At 46.3% G+C, this 27428-nt stretch overlaps 1 protein-coding gene and 1 long non-coding RNA gene across 2 annotated transcripts in view; one reads left to right on the forward strand and one right to left on the reverse strand.

Annotated features, from left to right (window-relative positions):
* LOC139280516 (myosin-16-like) overlaps positions 1-27428 on the reverse strand; it is a 92822-nt gene that overhangs the window by 35479 nt on the left and 29915 nt on the right. Inside the window, exons 11-24 of the mRNA XM_070899997.1 lie at positions 26278-26396; positions 24504-24653; positions 22192-22362; positions 21411-21587; positions 20046-20172; positions 18678-18736; positions 18297-18384; positions 16609-16726; positions 15420-15540; positions 14073-14209; positions 12307-12388; positions 4939-5112; positions 3095-3322; positions 1452-1556 (exon numbers count right to left, since the gene is read on the reverse strand). Of these exons, the coding sequence (XP_070756098.1) occupies positions 1452-1556; positions 3095-3322; positions 4939-5112; positions 12307-12388; positions 14073-14209; positions 15420-15540; positions 16609-16726; positions 18297-18384; positions 18678-18736; positions 20046-20172; positions 21411-21587; positions 22192-22362; positions 24504-24653; positions 26278-26396 (1856 nt within the window). The remainder of the gene's footprint in view (positions 1-1451; positions 1557-3094; positions 3323-4938; positions 5113-12306; positions 12389-14072; positions 14210-15419; positions 15541-16608; positions 16727-18296; positions 18385-18677; positions 18737-20045; positions 20173-21410; positions 21588-22191; positions 22363-24503; positions 24654-26277; positions 26397-27428) is intronic.
* The window catches only part of LOC139280518 (uncharacterized), a 40025-nt gene that overhangs the window by 4409 nt on the left and 8188 nt on the right, over positions 1-27428 (forward strand). Inside the window, exon 2 of the long non-coding RNA XR_011596715.1 lies at positions 27274-27398. This is a non-coding gene — a long non-coding RNA (uncharacterized lncRNA). The remainder of the gene's footprint in view (positions 1-27273; positions 27399-27428) is intronic.

Below are 27428 nucleotides of genomic sequence, written 5' to 3' on the forward strand. Positions count from 1 at the left end.
GCCTGTGAATACTCGTATCGTAGAGTTAGCTAACGGTGCCAAGAGATATGGAGTTAAGGCGGGTAAATGAAGTTGAGGTGCAGATCAGCCGTATCTAATTGGATGGTGGAACAGGCTCGAGGGGCTGAATGGCCCACTCCTGCTACTATATTCCTAGAATGGTTTCTGGACACGAGTGATGTCATCAGAGTTTATCATCATGAAGCCACAGCCAAATGATATGGAATGTACCCGTGGTGACAACTGTGACATCAGTCTAACAATTGTCATTGTATCAGGGAGCAATGTGCTAGAACTGCCTTCACTACAGAGAGTTACTAATCACTTTTCTGGCACGCAGTTTAAAATTTGAGTGCTGTTTATTTTGCCTTGCAAATTTTTACCAAGCGTCAACATTCAGTAGATTCAATTACGAAGGAATTCCTGCAACATCATTTCTCAGTGGTACCATCCATCGAAGAAAATGTGGATAAGCATTAAGGGTACCCGCAAAATACAGTGAACACCATCATATAGAAATAGCTTTAGTTACATCAGTTCAGCAGTAACTTGAATCGTGGTGCCGAAGGTAAGGAAATAACATTTTCACAGACCATGCAGTCAATGCGCTGGAGTCAGTTAGCTCAGCTAGAGATTGTTTCGTGAAGTTGCCCAACTGTATTTAAATTGATATTGACAGAAAATTTGCAAAGGGTCAATGGTCATCGCCATAGCAAACAGTGGTGCAGTGGCTCTGCGGAGCCCTACCAACTGCAATGTATTTGCTTCATGGATTCTTTGCTTAAGAATTCACAGTAACACATTGCTATTAAGAACTAAAATAATATTATACATATTATATAAATATTATCTTTATAATATTAAGAACGAGTTGGTTTATTAGCAAAAGGTTTAACAATCACACTACACATTACCAGTTCATCCACCAGGTTCACAACCACCTGCCTCATCGTGGATCCCCCGAACCCAACTGGTTGGGGTTTTATTGCGTCTTGTGAACATCACGTGACTGGCTAAGCCACTCCCACTCAACAGCTCTACAACTATTTTGGTAAAACTTTAAAATCAAGTGCTCGCTTTTTTAAGGGCACCAAAACCCACAAATTAACAATTAAACATTAAAGGAAACCTTGCCAAATCAAATTAAATTAAATTGTTGTTCCCTATTGAATCAACAGCTCTACAACTATTTTAATAGTACATTAAATCAATGCCCCCCTTTTGGCAAGGGCACTAGAACCCAAACAACTTTCCAAATAAAACTTTACAGTGATTAAAATTTGGTTGCCAGGGGTGATGATGCACTCCAGTCCCTCCGGCGCCCACTCTCGCGGAAGGCCGCGAGCATACCGGCGTACCGCGTGCTCCATCTCCAGGGACACCCTGGCGCGAATGTACCAACAGCTCTACAAACCTGTGAGCACACTCACAGGGGCATACATTACACCAACCTGGTGAAGTTCATCCAGGGCCCTCTTGTCCTTTTGCAGCTTGGCAATTGCTTCATCGCGTTGAGTGAGGTCTATGATCTGGGTGCGCACCTTGCCATCCAGAGCCTGGCGGTAATGTAATTAAACAGGTAATCATTGGAGGGTAACATTAAACTATACCTACTAATGTGTGTGTGTGTGTGTGCATGCGTGTGAGCTGCATTGCTGGCTGAGACTGAGGGGTTGTCTTGGCGGTGGGCAGGCCGGGGGAGGTTCGACAGGATTTAGTGTGTTCTTTTGGTTGTGTAACTTGTAGACAGCTATCGTAATTTCTAAATTCTCAGTTGACCTCAGTGGGGTCAGAGCTGAGGTCACTGTCAGTTCCACTTTGCTGCTGCAGGAGTCTCTGAGACTTCTCCCCCTCCCCGTGCTGTTTTATCTCGGATATACCAGAGGGGTATTTCCGTGCCCATTGATAAGAGGTTGGTTTATTTTCCCCACTGGACAGTGCCTGGTTCCTTTCAGTGCTCCCCATTCCATGCCTCTGTGCCAGGTTTTCAACTCTTTGATCTTTTGTCCCAGCTCTCTTTCTCGCTCTGGATTTACAAACACCTAGGCCTCTAGGTGAGGCAAAGGTCATGAAAGGTCCCTAAAGGTGACCTCGGGGGTCTCCTACCAGAGTTGGGTGGAGTGAGTGCCCTGGTTCCCAGCTGTCCAGCGTAGGAAGGATAGATTTCCATGTTATCTTTATGATATAAAACGGGGGATAATTTTCATTTTGTGTCATCAGAGTGTCAGCTGTGGCTCAGTGGGTAGCACACTCATCTCTGAGTCGGAAGGTTGTGGGTTCAAGTCCCAACCAGGGACTTAAGCACAACAAAAAATCCAGGCTGACACTCCACTCCAGTGCAGTGCTGAGGGAGTGCTGCACTGTTGGAGGTGCCGTCTTTCAGATGAGTTGTTAAACCGAGGCCCTGTCTGCTCTCTCAAGTGGATGTAAAAGATCCCGTGGCACTATTTCAAAAGAAGAGCAGGGGAGTTTATCCCCAGTGTCCTGGCCAATATTAATCCCTCAGTCCACATAACAAAAAAACAGATTATCTTGTCATTATCACATTGCTGTTTGTGGGAGCTTGTTGTGTGCAAATTGGCTGCCGTGTTTCCCACATTGCAACAGTGACTACACTCCAAAAGTACTTCATTGGCTGTAAAGCGCTTTGAGATGTGCGAAGGTCGTGAAAGACGCTATATAAATGCAAGTCTTTCTTTTCTTGCTACTGCCCAAATTGCGGATGGTCATGGAAAGGTATGGGTACGGGAATCCCGGGGAAATCAGTTCTGGTGGATTCCCACTTGTTTAAAGCCTTCCTCGATCTCTGGGTTAGAGCGTTATCTGATGCTCTCACCCTAAGCAGCTGGGAGATTGAATAACGGATGCAGAAGCGGGTTGGGAAAGGCCCCACATCCTTTATGGGCCTAGGGATGTGCTGGATGCCAGTGAGACCGGGGCGGGGGAAGGCGGGGTGGGGGGACGCGGAGCGGCATCAAGGCCTCGAATGGACTTGCAGGTAGGAGGGCATTTATAAGGTCTCCAAATGTTAAGCGCATTCGCTTTGCTTTGTTTGCACAAGGGAAATAATCCGGCGGCTAAACTATGGTGATACCTGTTTTTCTTTCTCAGTTTTGACAAGGGTGGTCTCCAGACCCTCGAGATCCAGTTTCAGGTCAGACAGTTCTGACTCCAGCTTCCTCTTATTGCTCGAGAGGCTTGAGCTCGCATTCTCCTCCTCTTCAAGCCGTTCCTTCATATCTGAGATCTGATTTTCATATTCCATCTTTGCCTTCATCATTAGTGTAAGACGCTCCTCCAGGTCAGATAGGTTTTCTTGTTCCTGTGGAAGGGCAAAAGAGAAATACCGGTGATCTTCTGGTGACACAGCTTAAAAACATCCGCACTAAAGTGATAATGCCAGAGAATGATGCAGCACAGAAGGAGGCCATTCGGCCTGTGCTGGCTCTTTGAAAGAGTTCCCCAATTAGTCCCACTCCCCTGTCCTTTCCCCACACCTCTGCAAATGTTTCCTTTTCAAGTATTTATCTGATTCCCTTTTGAACGTTATTATTGAATCTACTTCCACCGTCCTTTCAGGCAGTGCGTTCCAGATCACAACAACTCGCTGCGTAAAAAAAATTTCTCCTCTTTGAGTTGAGGAGAAATATTTTCACCCAGAGGGTGGTGGATGTCTGGAACTCATAAGAACATCAGAAATAGGAGCAGGAGTAGACCATTTAGCCCCTTGAGCCTGCTCCGCCATTCAATAAGATCATGGCTGGTCTGATCCTGGACTCAGCTCCACTTCCCTGCCCGCTCCCCATTACCCTTTACTCCCTTATCGCTCAAAAATCTCTCTATCTCCGCCTTAAATATATTCAATGACCCAGCCTCCACAGCTCTCTGGGGCAGAGAATTCCAAAGATTCACAACCCTTTGAGAGAAGAAATTCCTCCTTATCTCCATTTTAAATGGGCGACCCCTTACTCTGAAACTACGTGCCCGAACTCGGTCGAAGCCAAGGCCCGCCCAAGTGCCACCCAAAGGACCGCCGATGGCCGCCGAGAGACCGGGCGGTACTTTGCCAGGCAGATTCCACCAAAAGAGATGGCAGTACCTCCCGGCGGCAAATGCGACCCTCGCCAATGTGCCGCCGAGGATTGAGTCGGGCCCAGGGAGGGGCGGGGGCGGGAGAAGACCTAAAAATAAAAATCTTCTCAAAAAAAAAGCACTGGAACACATTCAGGAGACCCCATCCACATAAATCGCTGGGAAAAAAAAATGAGAAGAAGTTCACTAAGCTTTTTTTTGCAGGGTCTTCGTACTTACTTTCGGGGTTAGACCTGCCTTCACTCAGTGGTCCTTCCCCCCTGCCGCCGCCGACTCCCGCTCGGAGGAATCTGACAGTTCGACGAGCGGGAGGTCACTTACGTGACTTGCCCGTCAGCGGGCAGTTCCCAGCAGTACTTCCCCCCCCACCCGCCCGGCGGCAGACCGAGAGGAATCCGTCACCGAGAGGAGACCGCCCAAAACACTTGGCGGCAATAGGCGGTAAGGCCACCGATTTCGGGCCCAATGTCCCCTCGTTCTAGATTCCTCCACGACGGGAGACATCCTCTCTGCATCTACCCTGTCAAGCTCCCTCAGAACTCGCTGCCTGAAAGGGTGGTAGAGCTAGAAACCCTCACCGCATTTAAAAAGTACTTGGATGTGCACTTAAAGTGCCGTAACCTGCAGGGCTACGGACCGAGAGCTGGAAAGTGGGATTCGGCTGGATAGCTCTTTGTCAGCCGGCATGGATACAATGAGCCGAATAGCCTCCTTCTGTGCTGTAAATTTCTATGATTCTCATCACGTTGACCATAATGTCTTTTAAAAATTAATATACTGGACCCACGTCAGGGGCACAGGTAGAAGTGTGCATTGAGAAATAGTAAAGGCTTGCCGATGACTTACAGCCTGGAGTTGCAGCAAGAGATCATTCTTTTCCTGTGAGAGAGTTGCTGTCTTCTCCTCCAGTTCCTTGATGCGGTTCAGGAGATCGTTGGTCTGTGCCATCGCTGTCCTGAGTTCCTCCTCTTTCTGTTTCATCTCATCCTCCTGCCGGGCTACGTTCAACAAAGGCTTAACCTGCAAACAACAGGACAGAATCAGTTCAGGACCTGAAAACATAACTTGCAATGGCTTCCCTTTAGAAACAGACAATAACAACAACTTGCATTTGTTTGGCGCCTTTAACGTAGCAAGACGTCCCAAGGCACCTCACAGGAGAGTTACCAAACGAAATTTGACACCGAGCCACCTGAAAGGATCTTAAGATAGGAGCTTGATCAAAGAGGTAGTCTTTAAGGAATGACTTAAAGGGGAAAAGAGAGTTCAAGAGGTGGAGAGGCTTAGCGAGGGAATTCTAGAGCTTTAGGGCCTAGGCAGCAACGAAAATTGGGGATACGCACAAGGCCAGAATTGAAGGAGTGCAAGAATCCCAGAGAAGCAGCTAAAGCAATGATCATCATTCAAATAAAATAGGTAGCAATGTAACCTCCAGTGTCCCTGACGACTACGTGTGCGGGAAGTGTATCCGCCTCCAGCTCCTGACGGACCGCGTTGCGGAGTTGGAGCTGAGGGTGGATTCACTCTGGAGCATCCACGATGCTGAGAATGACGTGAGTAGCACGTGTAGCGAGTTGGTCGTACCGCAGGTGAAGGGTCCACAGCCAGATAGGGAATGGAAGACCAGCAGGAAGAGTAGTGTAAGGAAGGTAGTGCAGGGGTCCCCTGTGGTCATCCCCCTGCAAAACAGACACACTGCTTTGAGTACTGTTGAGGGGGATGACTCATCATGGGAGGGCAGCAGCAGCCAAGTTCATGGCACCGTGGCTGGCTCTGTTGCACAGAAGGGCAGGAAAAAGAGTGGGAGAGCGATAATGATAGGGGATTCAATTGTAAGGGGAATAGATAGGCGTTTCTGCGGCCGCAACCGAGACTCCAGGATGGTATGTTGCCTCCCTGGTGCAAGGGTCAAGGATGTCTCGGAGCAGGTGCAGGACATTCTAAAAAGGGAGGGAGAACAGCCAGTTGTCGTGGTGCACATTGGTACCAATGACATAGGTAAAAAAAGGGATGAGGTCCTATGAAATGAATTTAAGGAGCTAGGAGCTAAATTAAAAAGTAGGACCTCAAAAGTAGTAATCTCGGGATTGCTACCAGTGCCACGTGATAGTCAGAGTAGGAATCGCAGGATAGCGCAGATGAATACGTGGCTTGAGCAGTGGTGCAGCAGGGAGGGATTCAAATTCCTGGGGCATTGGAACCGGTTCTGGGGGAGGTGGGACCAGTACAAACCGGACGGTCTGCACCTGGGCAGGACCGGAACCAATGTCCGAGGTGGAGTGTTTGCTAGTGCTGTTGGGGAGGAGTTAAACTAAAATGGCAGGGGGATGGGAACCAATGCAGGGAGACAGAGGGAAACAAAAAGGAGACAAAAGCAAAAGACAGAAAGGAGATGAGGAAAAGTGGAGGGCAGAGAAACACAAGTCAAAGAACAAAAAGGGCCACTGTACAGCAAAATTCTAAAAGGACAAAGGGTGTTAAAAAAACAAGCCTGAAGGCTTTGTGTCTTAATGCAAGGAGTATCCGTAATAAAGTGGATGAATTAACTGTGCAAATAGATGTTAACAAATATGATGTGATTGGGATTACGGAGACGTGGCTCCAGGATGATCAGGGCTGGGAACTCAACATCCAGGGGTATTCAACATTCAGGAAGGATAGAATAAAAGGAAAAGGAGGTGGGGTAGCATTGCTGGTTAAAGAGGAGATTAATGCAATAGTTCGGAAGGACATTAGCTTGGATGATGTGGAATCTATATGGGTAGAGCTACAGAACACCAAAGGGCAAAAAACGTTAGTGGGAGTTGTGTACAGACCTCCAAACAGTAGTAGTGATGTTGGGGAGGTCATCAAACAGGAAATTAGGGGTGTATGCAATAGGGGTGCAGCAGTTATAATGGGTGACTTTAATATGCACATAGATTGGGCTAACCAAACTGGAAGCAATATGGTGGAGGAGGATTTCCTGGAGTGCATAAGGGATGGTTTTCTAGACCAATATGTCGAGGAACCAACTAGAGGGGAGGCCATCTTAGACTGGGTGTTGTGTAATGAGAGAGGATTAATTAACAATCTCGTTGTGCGAGGCCCCTTGGGGAAGAGTGACCATAATATGGTGCAATTCTGCATTAGGATGGAGAATGAAACAGTTAATTCAGAGACCATGGTCCAGAACTTAAAGAAGGGTAACTTTGAAGGTATGAGGCGTGAATTGGCTAGGATAGATTCGCGAATGATACTTAAGGGGTTGACTGTGGATGGGCAATGGCAGAAATTTAGAGACCGCATGGATGAACTACAACAATTGTACATTCCTGTCTGGCGTAAAAATAAAAAAGGGAAGGTGGCTCAACCGTTGCTATCAAGGGAAATCAGGGATAGTATTAAAGCCAAGGAAGTGGCATACAAATTGGCCAGAAATAGCAGCGAATCCGGAGACTGGGAGAAATTTAGAACTCAGCAGAGGAGGACAAAGGGTTTGATTAGCGCAGGGAAAATGGAGTACGAGAAGAAGCTTGCAGGGTACATTAAGACGGATTGCAAAAGTTTCTATAGATATGTAAAGAGAAAAAGGTTAGTAAAGACAAATGTAGGTCCCCTGCAGTAAGAATCAGGGGAAGTCATAACGGGGAACAAAGAAATGGCGGACCAATTGAACAAGTACTTTGGTTCGGTATTCACTAAGGAGGACACTAACAACCTTCCGGATATAAAAGGGGTCAGTGGGTCTAGTAAGGAGGAGGAACTGAGGGAAATCCTTATTAGTTGGGAAATTGTGTTGGGGAAATTGATAGGATTGAAGGCCGATAAATCCCCAGGGCCTGATGGACTGCATCCCAGAGTACTTAAGGAGGTGGCCTTGGAAATAGTGGATGCATTGACAGTCATTTTCCAACATTCCATTGACTCTGGATCAGTTCCTATCGAGTGGAGGGTAGGCAATGTAACCCCACTTTTTAAAAAAGGAGGGAGAGAGAAAACAGGGAATTATAGACCGGTCAGCCTGACATCGGTAGTGGGTAAAATGATGGAATCAATTATTAAGGATGTCATAGCAGCGCATTTGGAAAGAGGTGACATGATAGGTCCAAGTCAGCATGGATTTGTGAAAGGGAAATCATGCTTGACAAATCTTCTGAAATTTTTTGAGGATGTTTCCAGTAGAGTGGACAAGGCAGAACCAGTTGATGTGGTATATTTGGACTTTCAGAAGGCTTTTGACAAGGTCCCACACAAGAGATTAATGTGCAAAGTTAAAGCACATGGGATTGGGTGTAGTGTGCTGACATGGATTGAGAACTGGTTGTCAGACAGGAAGCAAAGAGTAGGAGTAAATGGGTACTTTTCAGAATGGCAGGCGGTGACTAGTGGGGCACCGCAAGGTTCTGTGCTGGGGCCCCAGCTGTTTACATTGTATATGAATGATTTGGACGAGGGGATTAAATGTAGTATCTCCAAATTTGCGGATGACACTAAGTTGGGTGGCAGTGTGAGCTGTGAGGAGGATGCTATGAGGCTGCAGAGCGACTTGGATAGGTTAGGTGAGTGGGCAAATGCATGGCAGATGAAGTATAATGTGGATAAATGTGAGGTTATCCACTTTGGTGGTAAAAACAGAGAGACAGACTATTATCTGAATGGTGACAGATTAGGAAAAGGGGAGGTGCAACGAGACCTGGGTGTCATGGTACATCAGTCATTGAAGGTTGGCATGCAGGTACAGCAGGCGGTTAAGAAAGCAAATGGCACGTTGGCCTTCATAGCGAGGGGATTTGAGTACAGGGGCAGGGAGGTGTTGCTACAGTTGTACAGGGCATTGGTGAGGCCACACCTGGAGTATTGTGTACAGTTTTGGTCTCCTAACCTGAGGAAGGACATTCTTGCTATTGAGGGAGTGCAGCAAAGGTTCACCAGACTGATTCCCGGGATGGCGGGACTGACCTATCAAGAAAGACTGGATCAACTGGGCTTGTATTCACTGGAGTTCAGAAGAATGAGAGGGGACCTCATAGAAACGTTTAAAATTCTGATGAGTTTAGACAGGTTAGATGCAGGAAGAATGTTCCCAATGTTGGGGAAGTCCAGAACCAGGGGTCACAGTCTAAGGATAAGGGGTAAGCCATTTAGGACCGAGATGAGGAGAAACTTCTTCACCCAAAGAGTGGTGAACCTGTGGAATTCTCTACCACAGAAAGTAGTTGAGGCCAATTCACTAAACATATTCAAAAAGGAGTTAGATGTAGTCCTTACTACTAGGGGGATCAAGGGGTATGGCGAGAAAGCAGGAATGGGGTACTGAAGTTGCATGTTCAGCCATGAACTCATTGAATGGCGGTGCAGGCTAGAAGGGCTGAATGGCCTACTCCTGCACCTATTTTCGATGTTTCTATGTTTCTATGTTTCAACAGTTGTACTGGATACCCAAACTACACAAGTTGGTCAGTGGAAGTGACATTTATATGGAAGCTATCTACAAGAAAATATGGGATCTGGACAGAGACATGAGAATGTCTCTTTCCAGACTGATTCCCGGGATGGCGGGACTGACAGATCAAGAAAGACTGGATCATCTGGGCTTGTATTCACTGGAGTTCAGAAGAATGAGAGGGGACCTCATAGAAACATTTAAAATTCTGACGGGCTTAGACAGGTTGGATGCAGGAAGAATGTTCCCAATGTTGGGGAAGTCCAGTAGCAGGGGTCACAGTCTAAGGATAAGGGGTAAGCCATTTAGGACCAAGATGAGGAGAAACTTCTTCACCCAGAGAGTGGTGAACCTGTGGAATTCTCTACCACAGAAAGTTGTTGAGGCCAATTCACTAAATATATTCAAAAAGGAGTTAGATATCGTCCTTACTACTAGGGGGATCAAGGGGTATGGCGAGAAAGCAGGAATCGGGTACTGAAGTTACATGTTCAGCCATGAACTCATTGAATGGCGGTGCAGGCTTGAAGGGCCTAATGGCCTACTCCTGCACCTATTTTCTATGTTTCTATGTTTCTATGTAATCCAGGCTGACACTCCTGTGCAGTGCTGAGGGAGTGCTGCACTGTCAGAGGTGCTGTCTTTTGGATGAAACGTTAAACTAAGGCCTCCTCAGGTGGACAGAAAAGATTCCATGACACTATTTCGAAGAAGGGCAGGGGAGCTCTCCCTGGTGTCCTCGGTGATATTTATCCCACAATTAATCTCGCCAAAAACAGATTATCTGGTCATAAACTCATTGCTGTTTGTGGGACCTTGCTGTGCCCAAATTGGCCACAGCGTTTTCTACATTACAACAATGATTACAATTTAAAAGTACTTCATTGGCTGTGAAGCGCTTTGGGATGTCCTGTGGTGGTGAAAGGTGCTATATAAATGCAAGTCTTTTTTTTTGCTATCAGGTGTTAGATACAGTTTTGCCATGAAGGTTTGTCAGAAAGACTCAGGTAATTGTTGTATAATGAAGGCAGTGGCCACTGGGCAAGTATCTGTAAAAGTGGAAGAAATATGACTGTTCAGTGCCCTCGTGATGATGTGAAGATTTTTGATATTGACCCTATTTTCCATATATAGAAGTTGTGCTTTAAGATTGGAAGAAATCTTGGATTGAAAGATATAACTTGAGACAAAAAAGTCTCTCCAGGCTGATGTTAGATTAATTGGACGGACGCTTAGAATTTGTTTATGGTTTTGATTCCCTGCGGATGTTATAACATTTAATGATTCACTCCATGGTACAATAGCTAAAGCGACTTGAACAGCGTGAACATAAATAACTGATAACGGGCATCTGAAGGCCAAGAATGGCCAGTCTGACTCCAACCTCGGGAGGATAAGGACAGGGGAAATGGGGCTTCGGAAAGTATAAACAGGAAAGGCATGTGTCGAGGAGGGTTTCATCTAAGAATTGAGACAAAGAACTCAACGTATCATAGATAAATGGTCCTGTCCATTATTTTACGCCAGGCCCACCCCTAAAAAGAGAATAAAAGAGATATCTAAAGAGCTTTTCAGGGCAGACGGTGCAGAAAAGAGTGGTTCATGCCACCAGCCGCCTGTCCGATCGGGACTAGTACCAGCTACTTGTCATGGTCGTATGTCAATCCTTCTTGTGTGTTGTGCTTGACTATATTTGAACTACTGCTCCTTCATAAAATGCCTTATGACACCTAAAACCCTTTGGGTCATCTGTGTGTGACCTGTGATCCAAATCTTAAACCTGAGAAGGTGAGAGGTTTCTTTTAAATGGAGATTCATTTATCCATTTCACTTTTTAACCAGATAGTGCGACTTTACAATATCCTGAGAAGTATTTACTGTTTGCAAAAAGGGGTGAAGTAATGTAATTTAAAAAAATTTCCAATGCATTGCAAAATGCCATGCTGCTCGCTACAAGAGAACTCATAGGGAATCTAAAAGCACCGGCAGCAAATGATTCTCAAAGGGCATATCAAACACTTTGCCTGTCTTGAATTAATTGACCCTAATTATAGTGAATCATTTGCAACAGCCTCTCAATAAGATAGTTTTACACAGAAGTACACAGAATCAACAGCACAGAAACAGGCCCTTCGGCCCCACTGGTCTGTGCTGGAGTTTACACTCTACCCGAGCCTCCTCCCACCCCACTCCATCTCACCCTATCAGCAGATCCTTCTATTTCCTTTCTCCTTCATGGACTTATCCAGCTTCCCCTTAAATGCATCTGTGCTATTCGCCTCAACCACTCCCTGTGGTGGAGCGTTCCACATTCTCCTGTTCATTATGTACACGTAAGCCTTGACTGGAAGTGTTGACAGGATGTTTCACCTCACAACCTGCTCCCGCTCTCATCCCACAACCACACACACACACGCGCGCTTCCAGCAAGAGTGATGAATGAGCGTTCAGAAGCAGTAACCTGGTCAGTTTTCCCTTCACTAAACTAGAGGTATGCAGGTCAATGGCAGCACCCTAACCTCCCCCCTGCCTGAGATCAACCAGGCCGACACCCACTGGGAATCAAAGCTAGTCTATACGGCTCAGGATAAGGACATCGTAAGACATCCTTTGCATATCAGGATATATCTTAGTAGCGTACAGTTTTGGAGGAACAAGAAAAAGCCACCTACTCTTTATTAATTCCAACATCACGTTTTTAATTCAGGCTATTAGAAACACAATTATAAATCATCCTTTACATAGCATGATAAGGCTATCAGAAACAGCAAACCATCTGCAATAAATACCTTAGTGTACAGCTTCCACCAGCCCCAAAATCGGAGTTGCAGGAATTTGCGGATATTGCGTTGAATAACTATTAGTGCCATTCTGCAAATAAAAGAGTATGAGGAAGATATATCTTAATAGCGTACAAGATTAGAGGAACAAGAAAAAGCCAACTGTCTCAACAAACCTACTCTTTATTCATTCCAATATCACCTTCCCATCATTTTTTATTCAGTCATTACATGACAATCATTCGTGTACCCACCCAAAGTGTGCACCAGCCACCAGCCTGACCCCGTCGCACAGCACTGCCCCCCCAGTCATCAAGATCCACAGCGCGGCCCTGGACAACGTGGACCACTTCCCATACCTCAGGAGCCTCTTATCAACAAGAGCAGGCTTTGACGACGAGATTCAGCACCACCTCCAGTGCGCCAGTGCAGCCTTCGGCCACCTGAGGGAAAGAGTGTTTGAAGACCAGGCCCTCAAAACTGCCACCAAGCTCATGGTCTACAGGGCTGTCTTCCTCGATTCCGAGGGACTGCCTATGATGATGATGATGCAAATGGTCCTGACCCCTGGGTTTCGGGTAGGGTCAGGGATGCATTTAAGGCATGGGCAGAAGTCAGACTCTGCCCATGATTGGCCCCCAGGAGGCTGGCCAGGAATTTCCAGGCTAAGTTGTGCACGGTTGTACATACCGCAGACACTTGTATAACATGCATACACATAAACTACATGATTGTGCGATTTGCACAAAGTAAATCTCAAATGCATATATAGATATGTATGCATGCGGTAAGTACTTGGGAGGACAAAAGATGACTTTGGGCCTATCGTTTCCAAAGCTCTTCACCCTGGAGTTTTTCTCGCCTTATGTCTGTGTCTGTTGGAGACTGATTGATAAAGATTGATTGTGTGATTCGCAAATATCGTAATATCATGCAACTACCAGGACGGTAGAAGGTGAACTCGGAGGGCGATGACAGTGAAGAGGGCGACTGGATTGGACATCATCAAGGTCCAGGTCAGTGATTGGACCGCGGTCAGGTACAGCAGGAGCGGCGAGGTCGGGGCGAAGGAACAGCGCGTGATCGTGTAGTGACATGACCGGGGCGCAGGAGAGGCATGAGTTCGGGGCCCAGAAGAGGTGAGGGCCCAGGGGCAGCATGGGCCAGCACACGTTGCGATATGTGTGCGTGCTAGCTCCGTGTAATCCTTGCCACTGGACCTAGCTCTGTCAAGCCCGTGCGGTGGCTGGTGTGCAATGGCCACCCCACATTAAAAGAATCCACACACAGGCGTCTTCCACCCTTCAATATGCAGTTCGGGACCTGGAATATTGGGTCCTTCATTGAAACACCGGTGAACTCATTGAACTCATCCCTTTTTAATTACATAAGAACATAAGAAATAGGAGCAGGAGTAGGCCATATGGCCCCTCGAGCCTGCTCCACCATTTAATAAGATCATGGCTGATCTGATCATGGACTCAGGTCCACTTCCCTGCCTGCTCCCCATAACCCCTTATTCTCTTATCGGTTAAGAAACTGTCTATCTGTCTTAAATTTATTCAATGTCCATGGAAGCAAGTCTTCCTCGATTCGAGGGACCGTCTAAGACGAAGAAGAAGTTAGCAAAGTGGACGGACCTTGGTCTCTTTCTGTCTAGCAATCCCTACGTTCCTCCATATGGCTTCATGAAAAATATCCCTTCAAGATTATGCACACTATATCATTATTACAGGACATTCATAAGTCAAATTTAACTGAATATGAAGCCTTACCTTCTGTCCAGCATCTTTTTGAACTCAACGCGCATCAGCATCCCACGGGCACGAGCTTGAATCATCGACATAATCTTTGCCAGTCGCTCATCACGGAAATCCTCTAGCTTAGCCAGGACACCAGCACGGAAAAACACCTGTCAAATACATAGAACAGACATCAACCGTTATAGCGAGCAGTAATGGGAGATTTTGACCTATGTCTGACCCATACTGAGAAACCCTCGGCAGCCCAGGATCACAGCAACCATTACAGTTTAAATTTCCATGAATTCTCATTTATTATTCTGTCTCATTTCTGATGTGAATCTGGAGTAAATCCAGGATTACCAGCCAAGATTGAAATGAACAGTGAAAGGACCAGGAGGAGGCCATTCAGCCTCTCGCGCCTGTTCCGCCATTCACTTAGATCATGGCTGATCTGTAACGTTACTCCATCCACCTACCTTGGTTCTGTAACCTATGGTGGCCTTACCGAACAAAAACCTATCAATCTCAGTTTCAAAATTTCTAATTGACATCCCCAGTCCCAACAGCTTTCTGGGGGAGTGTTCCAGATTGCCACTGCCCTTTGTGTGAAGGAGAGCTTTCTGCCATCAACCCTGTCCAACAGAGCTCTCATTTTAAAGTTATACCCCCTTGTAATCTGGACTCCCCACCAGAGGAAATAGTTCCACTCTCTCTACCCCGTCAATCCCTTTAATCATCTTACACTGACGACTGGGATTGAAACTTTCGATGTTTGAGGTCCAATGGCACAGTTATCAGGTTATCATTGGAAAATTCTTCTTGTAGTCATAGAGATGCAATTTGTCAAATATAGTAGAAGCAATTTGAACTGATGAGGAATTAAGTAGCATGAAAATTGAGAATGTGGAGCAACTAAAGGTTTCTCATGATAGACATTGGATCCCATGGCTGAGTGTATTTTCAAATATCAGTGTAAAATTGAATTAAAAAGCTGTGTGACAATGTTCATACCAAATGAATCAAACTACTGACACCTCGTATAAGAACCTAAGGAATAGGAGTAGGCCATTCGGCCCTTCAAGCCTGCTCCGCCATTCAATCAGATCATGGCTGATCTTCTACCTCGACTCCATTTTCCTGCACTGTCCCCATACCCCTTGATCCTTTTATATCCGAAAGTCTATTGATCTCAGTCTTGAATATACTCAATGACTGAGCATCCACAGCTCTCAGAGGTAGAGAATTCCAAAGATTCACAACCCTCTGAGTGAAGAAATTTCCCCTCATCTCCGTCCTAAGTGGCTGACACAGAAGTTGTCCACATTAACTTCTGTGTGACTTCAGAATTCATTTCCATTGAACCTGATGATACACTACCTTTGTGTATCCAATTTTGTATTCATTGTCGTCCAAGCCAATGGAAGCAAGGACCAATTCTGAAGCTTTCTTGTTATCAACAAATCCCTTAGGGATGACATTGGGGTTCAAGATGTGGTACCTAAACAACGAAAATTAAATGAGTTAAATTATCCAAATTTTATGCAGACCAAAAGATTGTATTATGTTTACAGCTTTTTCTTTTTCGCTGTTTTGAATCAGACACAGGTTTTGCAGCTCACAAATTTGTTCCCTCTCCCTCTCCCTGGTCGCTGTCTGAGGCTGAACCAAGCAGTTCACAACCTTGGCTTCCCATTTGACCTTGAGCTGAGCTTCCGATCCCACATCCTCCCCATCACCAAAACCGTCTACTTCCACCTCTCCATAACATCGCCCGTCACCACCCCATACCTCAGCCCATCTGTTGCTGAAACCCTCAACCATGCCTTTATTACCTCTAGACTCGTCTATCCCATTGCTCTCCTGGCTGGCCGCCCACCTTGCACCCTCCATAAACTTGAGATCATGCAAAACTCGGCAGCTCGTGTCCTAACTCGCACAAGGTCCCATTCACCCATCACCCCTGAGCTCGCTGACCTGCATTGACTCCTGGTTCAACAGCGCCGCGATATTAAAATTTACAACATTGTTTTCAAATCCTTCCATAGCCTTGCCCCTCTCTATCTCTGTAACCTCCTCCAGCCCTCGTCCCCCCGAGATCTCTGCGCTCCTCCAATTCTGCCCTCTTGAGCATCCTTGATTATAATCGCTCATCCATCGGTAGCCGTGCATTCAGCTGCCTGGGCCCTAAGCTCTGGAAATCCCCCCCTAAACCTCTCTGCCTCTCTACCTCTCTTTCCTCCTTTAAGATGCTCCTTAAAACCCACCTCTTTGAACAAGCTTTTGGTCACCTGTCCTAATACCTTCTTATGTGGCTCGGTGTCAAATGTTGTTTTTGATAACGCTCCTGTGAAGCGCTTTGGAACGTTTTACTACATTAAAGGTGCTATCTAAATGCAATTTGTTGCTCTTTTTGGAAATAACTGAAGAATAATCTGACATCCAATGGTGTTTTATCTCCAGTGATCCCGATGGACTGGTTTGATTATGTTATTGTAATTTAGAGCCTTAAATCACACAGTGCTTGTTGTGCTGTGATTGCAGATAACTCGACTGGAGTAGAACTTGCCTCTGTTTAAACTCAGGGTATTGCAGTCTATTGGGGAAGCCTTTCCTGCAGATACGGATTCCCTCCAGCACACCGTTACAGGCCAGCTGGTGAAGAACCAGGCCAGCATCACACTGTCCTGGAAGAGAAGTCACATTGCGATTAATAGGACTCCAACAGGAGTTGGACCAACCTCCCACATTATTGACTGGACATCATTGCAATATAGAGCTCCACCTAGTGAACTACATGAAGTAATGCAACTGCTGCTGTAAATATAATAAAAGTCACATGATATACTGGAGCCAATTTGTGTGTTGTGTGTTTGTGTTGTCGTAACGAATATATCACAATTATTATCACTCAACCTTCGAATTCCAGCCTGGTAGTTTATTTCCCATTAATTTCTGTTCCACAGAATTCTTGAGTCAGGTGGAACAGCTGGGATGGGGTGGGGTACTGAGGTTGAATGATCAGCCATGATCATATTGAATGGCGGTGCAGGCTCGAAGGGCCGAATGGCCTACTACTGCACCTATTTTCTATGTTTCTATGTTTCTTTGTTTCTAAATCTTGATTTAACTGTGAACTGTTGCCTGGTTATTAAAATTGTTTGCGATTACCCAGAGAGTGGTTAGAATGTGGAACTCGCTACCACAAGGAGTAGTTTAAAAAAAAATTTGGTCATGGGATGTGGGCGTCACTGGCAAGGCCAACAATTATTGCCCATCCCTAATTGCCCTCGAGAAGGTGGAGGTGAACCGCCTTCCTGACCCGCTGCAGTCCGTGTGGTGAAGGTGCTCCCACAGTGCTGTGAGCGAGGGGGCAATGACGAAAGAACGGCTGATATATTTCCAAGTCAGGATCGTGTGCGACTTGGAGGGGAACTTGGAGGTGGTCGTGTTGAGGCGAATAGCATTTGAGGAGAAGCTAGATAAATACATGAGGGAGAGTAGGATAACAGTGTCAGCTGTGGCTCAGTGGGTAGCACTCTCTCCTCTGAGTTAGAAGATTGTGAGTTCAAGTCCCACTCCAGGGACTTGAGCATATAATTGAGGTGGACACTCCAGTGCAGTGCTGAGAGAGTGCAGCACTGTCAGAGGTGCCACGCTTCGGATGAGACGTTAAACCGAGGCCCCGTCTGCTCTCTCAGGTGGACGTAAAAGTTCCCCTGGCACTATTTCAAAGAAGAGCAGGGGAATTCTCCCCGCTGTCCTGGCCAATATTAATCCCTCAGTCAACATCGCAAAAAACAGATTATCTGGCCATTATCACATTGCTGTTTGTGGGAGCTTGCTGTGTGCAAGTTGGCTGCTGTGTTTCCAACATTACAACAGTGACTACACTCCAAATGTACTTCATTGGTTGTAAAGTGCTTTGAGATGTCCGGTGGTCGTGAAAGGCGCTATATAAATACAAGTCTTTCTTATGATGATACAGTCAGATGAAGAGGCGTGGGAAGAGGCTCTTGTGGAGCATAAACACTGGCATGGATCAAATGGGCCGAATGGCCTGTTTCTGCGCTGTATCTTCTTGTGATTGTCCATATTCTGATATAGTTGAGCCAATCACTAATTTCAAGTGCACGTGTTGAAAAGTGAATGCTTTTTTCATACTGATTCCTTTTTCAAATTTAACCACCGAAAAGCAGCAATGTAATCGTTTTTGGTTGGAGTCACTGTGGTGGCTGGACAGAGAGTTGGACTCACCTGGCTGTTTGTTTTCATTGGGCACAATACAGCGGACAAAGTGGGGAGCAGTGCTCCGCAGCGTGGTCATCAGCTTGTTCAGCTGCTCCTGCAATGTCGAGAAATGGCACAATGAAAATTGCTGCAATAAAGTGAAATTGGGCAAGACACAAAAGGGAGCACAGAATGGCGCAGGTAAAGAATGGGGCACAAGACCAAATGACGAACTCTTCCTTGTGTCCAGAAATGTGAAGGGCAACCGATGAGAAAAAGGGTAATGGAGAGGCGAGGAGGAAAGTGCGAAAATGGGATAAAGGCAAAATAATAAATAACGAGTAAGAGAGAGACGCTCGCCGACTACTCCTGGCGGGGGCGGGGCGGGAGTCTGCGCAAAGCTCTTACCCTGTAGAAAGCAGAAACCGTCTGGAAAGAAGAGCCTTTCTTCTGCTTCTTACCACCAGCTGCAACGAGATGTTTTCATAAAATAAACAATTGCACAATAAATGGGAAGCCCTCACCGTTTTATACTCAAGCACATCATCATCATAGGCAGTCCCTCGGAATCGAGGAAGATTTGTTTCCACTCCTAACATGAGTCCTTAGGTGGCTGTACAGTCGAATACGAGAACCACAGTCCCTGTCACAGGTGGGACAGATAGTCATTGAGGGAAGGGGTGGGTGGAACAGGTTTGCCGCACGCTCTTTTCGCTGCCTGCGCTTGGTTTCTGCATTCTCTCGGCGATGAGACTCAACGTGCTCATCACCCTCCCGGATACACTTCCTCCACTTAGGGCGGTCTATGGCCAGGGACTCCCTGGTGTCAGTGGGGATGTTGCAATTGATCAGGGAGGCTTTGAGGGTGTCCCTGTAACATTTCCTCTGCCCACCTTTGAAAGAGTTCCAAGTAGTGCGCTTGCTTTGGGAGTCTCATGTCTGGCATGCGAACCATGTGGCCTGCCCAGCGGAGCTGATCAAGTGTGGTCAGTGCTTCAATGCTGGGGATGTTGGCCTGGTCGAGGACGCTAACGTTGGTGCGTCTGTCCTCCCAGGGGATTTGCAAGATCTTGCGGAGACGTCGTTGGTGGTATTTCTCCAGCGACTTGAAGTGTCTATTATACACAGTCCACGTCTCTGAGCCATACAAGAGGGCGGGTATTACTACAGCCCTGTAGACCATGAGCTTGGTGGTCAAGTACAAGGCATCGTGGCAACACCCTCGCTGCAAACACTGGCACCTGCTCGACTATGCCATTGTCCGAGCCAGGGATTGCAAGGATGTGTGCATCACCCCGCGCCATAACAGGAGCTGACGACTCAAGCACAGGGCTGAGCATTAACAGGTACCTGCATGACCTAGAATGCTGAAGTTCAGCTTTAGTCCTGCCCATACCGTGTGTGTGTGTCTGCGTTTCCCTTCTCCTCTGCTCTGCTCACCCGGCTGTGCTTCTGTACAATTCGCGCCACTCCCTCCTTCACTTGCTGTCTCCATTCACCTGAACTATTGTAGCACTGACACCAATAACAACCTGTGTCTGTACAGTGCCCACAACGTAGATAAACGTCCCAAGGCGCTTCACGGAGGCTCAGTCAAAAATTCATCAACGTTGAAACATTTATCAAGTTGGACAAGGAACTTGGAGAGGAAAATACATTTTGTCCTCTCTACTACCTGTACTCCGTTCTTAATACTTGATGGCATTGGGCGTCATCTTTTGCTCATCCCTTTTTCTGGTTCAGCCTACAGATGTCCTTGAGTTCTCTGTAACTCACCTGGTGTTTCCTCTTCTTTGAAGAGAATGGGTAGCAGAACCTGGCTAGATTTCTGGAAAAGACCCACCACTGTCTCATTCAAGGGGTCTTTGTTCTTCTCCAGCCAACCTTGAGTGCTGTAGCCAACCTGAGCAAGAGAAAGAGCAATATAGTATCGGCACCAGCGGTGATTTTAACTGTGGGGGGCGGGAGTCTTGCAGGCAGGGACCTTGTTGGGCAGTGTAATGTATTCGCTTCATGGGTTCTTTGCTTCAGAATTCAGAGCAACACATTGCTATTAAGAACTAGTTGGTTTATTAACAAAGGTTTAACAATCACACTACACATTACCAGTTCATCCACCAGGTTCACAACCACCTGCCTCATACTCGGTTCACAAGTGCCCCTGGGATCATGTGGGCCGGCCCAACCAATGACAGACGGGAATCCCCATTTGTGCTTATAGTGATTCCGTACATACGGAAACCCCACAAGTATGAATGAGAATAACCCAAAAGATACATCTACGCTACAAATAAATAAACAAAAACCATTACGTATTTAAAGTGAATTAAAGTGGCATTTAATTAAATATTTAAACAAAAATTAAATTTTTTGAAAATAAATGTAAATATTTTAACAGAGCTAAAATAGACTTACCTTATTGCACAGGTTTTTCAATGTAAAAATGGTTGAAAAAAATTATCTTTTTTTTTAAACTGTTCCGCTGGGAAAAGCAAACCCTACGCCCGCTTTTACCAGGTGTAAGAATTTCATGGGCATTCACTGGGCAGAAGATGAGCAAATAGCGTAACTATCCGCCCACAGAGGCCCTTTTCCCGAGCATGCGTTGGATCTGTCACGGCGCATGTGCACTTTATGCAAATTAGGGCCCCATTTCTATATGGGATTCACAGGAATGAATGATGATTTGGAAGAGTGATGTGTTTTCACACGTGGAATTGTCGTCACAAGTGGCTTGTTGTGTCAGTGTAGATGCCAGGCATGTTTTTGTCTTGCAGTTTACTTTAACCGAGTTTAGCGAGGTTCCACAATTTGAGCGGCAATAGCTGGATTTATCTAAAGCACAGAAGTGGCCGAATTGAAATCCCCCTGATATAAACAGTCATTTATTCAAACACGGGTGTAATTGAGGAAGTGTAATTGGCCAATGGTGATTGCGCGAAACAGGCTGTCGGCCAATCGGCGTGGCCGACTCACACCGCCCCCCCATTTTCTTTTCCAATTGACTTCAGAATGGATTTGCCATCAGCCTGTTTGAAATTGCTGGTGTCCACCCATTTCACCGGCCGCCCTCACAAGTCTTTTTGTAACAGCTGTGGAATTTCAGTGTGGTGAACTTTCGCTGAAGAGGCTAATACTTACTGTGCCGGCGTAGTGGACAAGCTCAAAGGTGGCTTCCGCCTTGCCTCGTCCACCTTTCGGTTTCAGGAAATTGTTGGACTTGCCCAAATGATTGTCATACAGGGCAGCCTTGAATGTTGCATCAGTGGCCTTGGGGAACACACATTGTTCTTCCAGGATGGAGAAGATGCCCATGGGCTGGAAAGAAATAGCAGAATAATTGTCACTGCAATAAATCAAAATTGTGCCATTGTTAGCGACCCAGAAGGGAAAGCCGCTATGCAGAGTGAGTTTGCGCTATCGGAACCAAATTATTAAAAGGCATGGCACAACGGCATAAAACTGCCTTCAGTTTGGTACTAATTGGCAATCTTGCTCAAAGAGGTGACTGGACGGTTGGTGCAAGATTTGGAAAATGGAAAATGCCACGATGTAAAATGCCAGGAATGCCATTCTTCTGGGGCTGAGTCACAGTGTTGGCACAGAGATTTACTCTGCGTCTAAGTGCGCCATACTTGGAGTGTGTGATGTCGGCACCGGGCACCTGGAATGGTTTTACTTCACAGCAATAAAGTGCCTGACTTGATTGAGTGCGGAATTCACAACAAACGCCAGGGGGTCACCTCGGGCCTCAGTATTCAGGCCCCCGAGCACACTCGTGCGCGCAGCTGGAATTTTTAGACCATGAATGGGTTTCTTCTCGCCGGCGTTTTATCGTTTATTCTCAGGTTTCCAGCAACCACACTAGTTTCCTTTTTTGCATGTGCTTATGTGACTTTTTTTTTTAAAGTGATTGAATTACCTTCTCCAGCAGCTCAATGCAGGCTTGAAGGTCCATGCCGAAGTCAATAAACTCCCAGAAAATCCCTTCTTTCTTGTATTCCTCCTGTTCCAGGACGAACATGTGGTGATTGAAAAACTGTTGCAGTTTCTCATTGGTGAAGTTAATGCAGAGTTGTTCAAAGCTGTTGAACTGCGAAAGGATAAGATTAGCGGAGAGTAAGAATGAGCCTCCTTTTCGATGTGTTCGCCCAACTTCTAATTGATTGCGCGATTAATTGGCAATTCTTATTAACTTAACATCCAGAATGAAACAGCTTTATATATTTAGAACTAAAATTTTACTTCCAATTTTTTAAGTTCATCTTTTGTCGATCAATCCCTCGCCCCCTCAAAACTCTAATTTTCAAACAGACTTTTGCACCTCTGAGGCTGTAATGCATTACATAAAATGTACAGCACAGAAGCAGGCCATTCGGCCCAGCTGGTCTACATCAGTGTTCAAGCTTCACGCGAGCCTCCCAGCCTACTTTATCTCACCCCATCAGCATAACCCTCTATTCCTTTCTCCCTCATGTCTTTATCAGCTTCCCCTTAAGTGTATCTATGCTACTCGCCTCAACCACTCCATGTGGTAGCGAGTGCCACATTCTAACCGCACTCTGGGTAAAGAAGTTTCTCCTGAATTCCTTATTGGATTTATTGGTGACTATTTTATATTTACAGCCCCTAGATTTGGACTCTCCACAAGTAGAAACATCTTCTCTACGTTCACCCTCTCAAAGCCCTTCATAATTACGTGTGTCCCGAGGCTCTGTTTGTAAGCCAATCCATACATGACTAGGCTGAAAGTTCCACTTGTTACAGGGCAAAATATTTTTATCTATCTGTGCTGTGAAAAATTCTGCTCTGACATCACCTGAATTCTGGTCTTAAAATGCATTTCACCACCAGCAGGGAGTAACACCTAATCTAACTCCAATGAATAAAACTTGTATTTTGTCTCGCTGATCCATTCCTCAGTCCCTCGAGCTGATTTCTTCACAATATGGCAGGACCAGGCTTTTCAGAACATTGGGGCTCAATTTTGACTTAGGGCAATTGTGTCAAACGAACAATATGAGGATCTGGAATGCATCGCCCGAAAAGGTAGCAAATTTTGACTTTGGCCGATAGTGTAAACTGGGTGTTATTGGAGCAGTCACCTCTTGGTCAGTGCAAGTTAGGGGAGATGATCCGATATCATCGAATCATAGAATGGTTCCAGCACAGAAGGAGGCCATTCGGCCCATTGAGCCTGTGGCGGCATACTCAATCCTGGTTTTCAAAGTGGAGTTGGATAAGCACCTGAAGGAAATGTATTTTGCACGGCTGTGGGGTAAGGGCGGGGGAATGGGAGTAGTTTGAAGTGCCCTTGCAGAGAGCCGGCACAGGCTCAATGGGCCGAATGGCCTCCTTCTGTGCTGGAACCATTCTATGATTCGATGATATCGGATCATCTCCCCTAACCTGCACTGACCAACAAGTGGCGACTCCGATATCGCCCAGTTTACACTATTGCCCAAAGTCAAAATTTACTATCCGCCAGGAAGTGTTCCCTTTAAGCTGTGGGGACGCGCATCTGTGCAGCTGTCTGGAGCTCACACGCAGGCCGCTTGCCGGCTTTAAAATAGGAAAAACCGTGTCTCTGGGGGAATTTAAATGGGTCATGCAGCCCATTAACGGGGCTGCGCACCCAAAATACAATTAAAGGGACCATTTCCGCTTGGTAAAAGACTTTGTTGATTTACAAAATTTGACTTCGGGTAGATTTCTGCTTTAACTATTATGGGTGACAAAGTATGGTTGTTTCTTTTTTTGCCGGCTTGTGTGCTAAAGTTGCTGCACGGTAAGCCTCTGGTGTCAGCTGTGGCTCGGTGGGTAGCTCTCTTGCCTCTGCACATAAATCTAGGCTGACACTCCAGTGCAATGCCGAGGGAGTGCTGCACTGTCTGAGGTGCCACCTTTCAGATGAAACGTTAAACCAAGACCCCATCTGCTCTCCCAGGTGGTCGTAAAAGATCCCATGGCACTAATTCGAAGAAGAGCAGGGGAGTTATCCCCGGTGGCCTGGCCAATATCTATCCCTCAATCAACATAACATAAACAGATTATCTGGTCATTATCACATTGCTGTTTGTGGGAGCTTGCTGTGCGCAAATTGGCTGCCTCATTTCCTACATTACAACAGTGACTACACTCCAAAAGTACTTCATTGGCTGTAAAGCACTTGGAGACATTCGGTGGTCGTGAAAGGTGCTATATAAATGCAAGTCTTTCTCTTTCTTTCTGTACCTCAAAGATCTCAAAGCCAGCAATATCCAGCACGCCTATGAAGTACTGGCGCTGTAACTTGGTGTCCAACATCTTGTTGATTCTCAAAACCATCCACTTGAACATCTTGTCATAAACGGCCTTCGCCAACGCTCCAATCGCATTGTAGCACTGAAAGAGAGCAAAAAAATAAAATCCCATTCTTTATAGTCGTTCTTTTCCTGAAGGTTACTGGCAGACGGCTCCCACGGATTGAAGATGATCCATTCTTCGTCTGTGGGAGTGGCCTCGATTTTATCTTGCGGTGGGATCGGCCCGTGTGGTGGGGTGGGGGTGGGAGGTGTTACGGGTGGACCAGTGCGAGTGACAAGCTCACGTGCTGAGGCCCGGAGAAATATTAACTCCCTGGCCGTCATATACATGAGCGAGCGCGGAATGCCGCCCGAACCTGGCGGGAATTGCTGCCTGGCGGGCGGGCGGGAGTGGGAGGTCGGGCAGCAGGAGGCCACTGCCAGGAATGGTCTCGGCACAAGCTAAATCCATCAAAGGGCTCTGGGGGAAGGGGAGGAATCCCCATCGGGGGTGGGGAAGAGGTGGCCAAGGTTTCCATGCGGGGCCTGTATGAGCACTCCAGCTCCTCCTGGTCAACACGGAAACGAAAATGCAAAGACTCACCTTTCTGGGCCTCTTTCGGCTGCTGTTCCCAGCAGGCTTGGCTTGGCGGGGAAGGCGCCACCGCCCAGGCCTCAGATTAAAATGCCAGACCAGGCCTCGGTTACGGCACCTGAGCCCGATCGGCATGTTTAAAGAAGACGCTGACAGCTCGGTGTGCGGAAAGGAGTGGATTAATCCCGCCCCCCCCTTCCCCCCCCCCGGCCACACGCTCCATTATAACCGCCCTCTCTGCACACCCCCTGCCCCCCTCCCCCCGGGTGACGGGAGGGAGGGTTAAAATCAAGCCCAGTGTGTGTGTCCTGATTGATTCCTCAGTTTGGGTGAAGCAATAGGGCCTACAATTGGTCCCAGTGTCCCTGGCTTTAGAAAAGATAAAGTTTCAGAGTTTCTGGTCTTGTTGCTGGTCCAGTGGCCCACTCCTGTACTGTGTACAGATACCAGGTGAGGGCCGGATAAGTCACTCTACCTTCTGGTGAGTTGAAAAGAAGCAAAAGTGGGTTTCTCGTCTTTGCAATCTTCTGGGTCCATAGCATTTTAACACCCAGTAAAACTACCGTCTTCTAAGCCGGCGAATGACCAGAGCAATATTCTTGAACAGATGGTGTGGTTTTCCAATCGCTCAGTTGGTGCAACTGAGCATTGTAGACCAAAGGGTCCCAGGTTCGATTCCCAGCCTGTCCTAAGTTACCTGATTTCTGCAAGGGGGTGATACAATTTGCCTCACCACTTTTGGGTTAGGAAGGGGAAAATCAGCCCTGGTTCCTGGTCCTGATTAACATCCAGTGGCCTGTGGTGGGAAGTGGACACGTGCGGACTTTGGGTGACGACAGGCTCGGCTTGTCCACTACCTGCCCCGCGGTCAAACACTTTGCCCGCACTTCCAGTCTTGGCTTACACAGGAAGAAGGGTCACTTTAGTGAGGCACTGGAGAGCACTTGGTGCCCGCATAACCCTACCTCAACAGGAGTTAAAACCCTTTGGAGAGGAGGAAGGGGAAAAGTTGGCAACAAGTAAACGAAATGCATGTTGACTGCTGCAAATTTTTGTTGTATAGATTTTCTAAATGGCAAAAGGGATTGAATAATATAGAGATGAAAATAGAATTGGATACTATGCTTACTTGGTCCATGTTCTGGCTCTTCTGCACAAATTCATTGCCGACCTTTACCCTTGGTCTGGTGATGCCTTTCTGCAATTCGCCCGAATTGATCGTCATCAAGTGGGAGACCTTGTCAGCCACTGGAAAGAGGAGAAGTGGGATTGAGAACTCCATGATAGAGTGTTTTAAGGAATCAAAACAGTACAGCTTTATTTGTACCATCAACAGTTTATAGTTCCATATTTAATCTACTTTGATGTCACATCTTTGTGCTCTGACTGATGAAATAAGTTCCGACTAAGGTATGTTCACACATTACTGTTTGCCATGTGGCTTCACGTCTGCATTTTGATCCCTTCTGGAATAAACTTTGAAGCAACAATCAGGTATCGAATGAGAAATATCGGCAAGAATTTTTATTGACAGAGAGCAAACTGATACTGTATAGATCACAGGTCAGCTGTGTGTGACAACAACCAACTGCATAAATGACTAGGTTGTTTAGACACACTGAGCTTATTTTGACTTTGGGCAATAGTGTGAAACGGGCAATATCGAATCAGCTGCCCTGTTTTAGATCTCGCCCCATTTCCATTTCCAGTGACTTCAATGGAAAGAAAAGTTGGGAATGATGTAAAATGACGATTCACGATGGCCTGTTTTACACTGTTGCCCAAAGTCAAGATAACTCTCAATGTTTGAGAGAATATACTGTGCAGATATATTTTACCTAGATTTATCTATAGGCTACTTGTATCACAGACTTCTGTCAACGACTGCTTCTTTTGGGAAGAGACAAGACTAATAGATTATGCGCTCTGGACAGCACATGCATTTGGCAAAGTAGAGGACAATTGACCTGATAGTTCTGTTAATGTCACTAATGTTAGTTGCAATAACTCTGTAATGTATTTGCTTCATCAGTTCTTTGCTTAATAATTCATAGCAACACATTGCTGTTAAGAACTAGTTTGTTCATTAAAAAAGGTCACACTACACATTACCTGTTCATTACAGCTGCATACCTCGTCGTGGATGACCTAGACCAACTGGCTGGGGTTTTATTGAGTCTTGTGAACATCACGGGACCGGCTAAGCCACTCACAATTCAACGGCTCCACAAACCTATGAGCATACTACAGGTGCGTACATGACAAGCTCATTTTCTAGTT

The sequence above is a fragment of the Pristiophorus japonicus genome, chromosome 15, assembly GCF_044704955.1.
Source record: "Pristiophorus japonicus isolate sPriJap1 chromosome 15, sPriJap1.hap1, whole genome shotgun sequence".
NCBI lineage: Eukaryota > Metazoa > Chordata > Chondrichthyes > Pristiophoridae > Pristiophorus > Pristiophorus japonicus.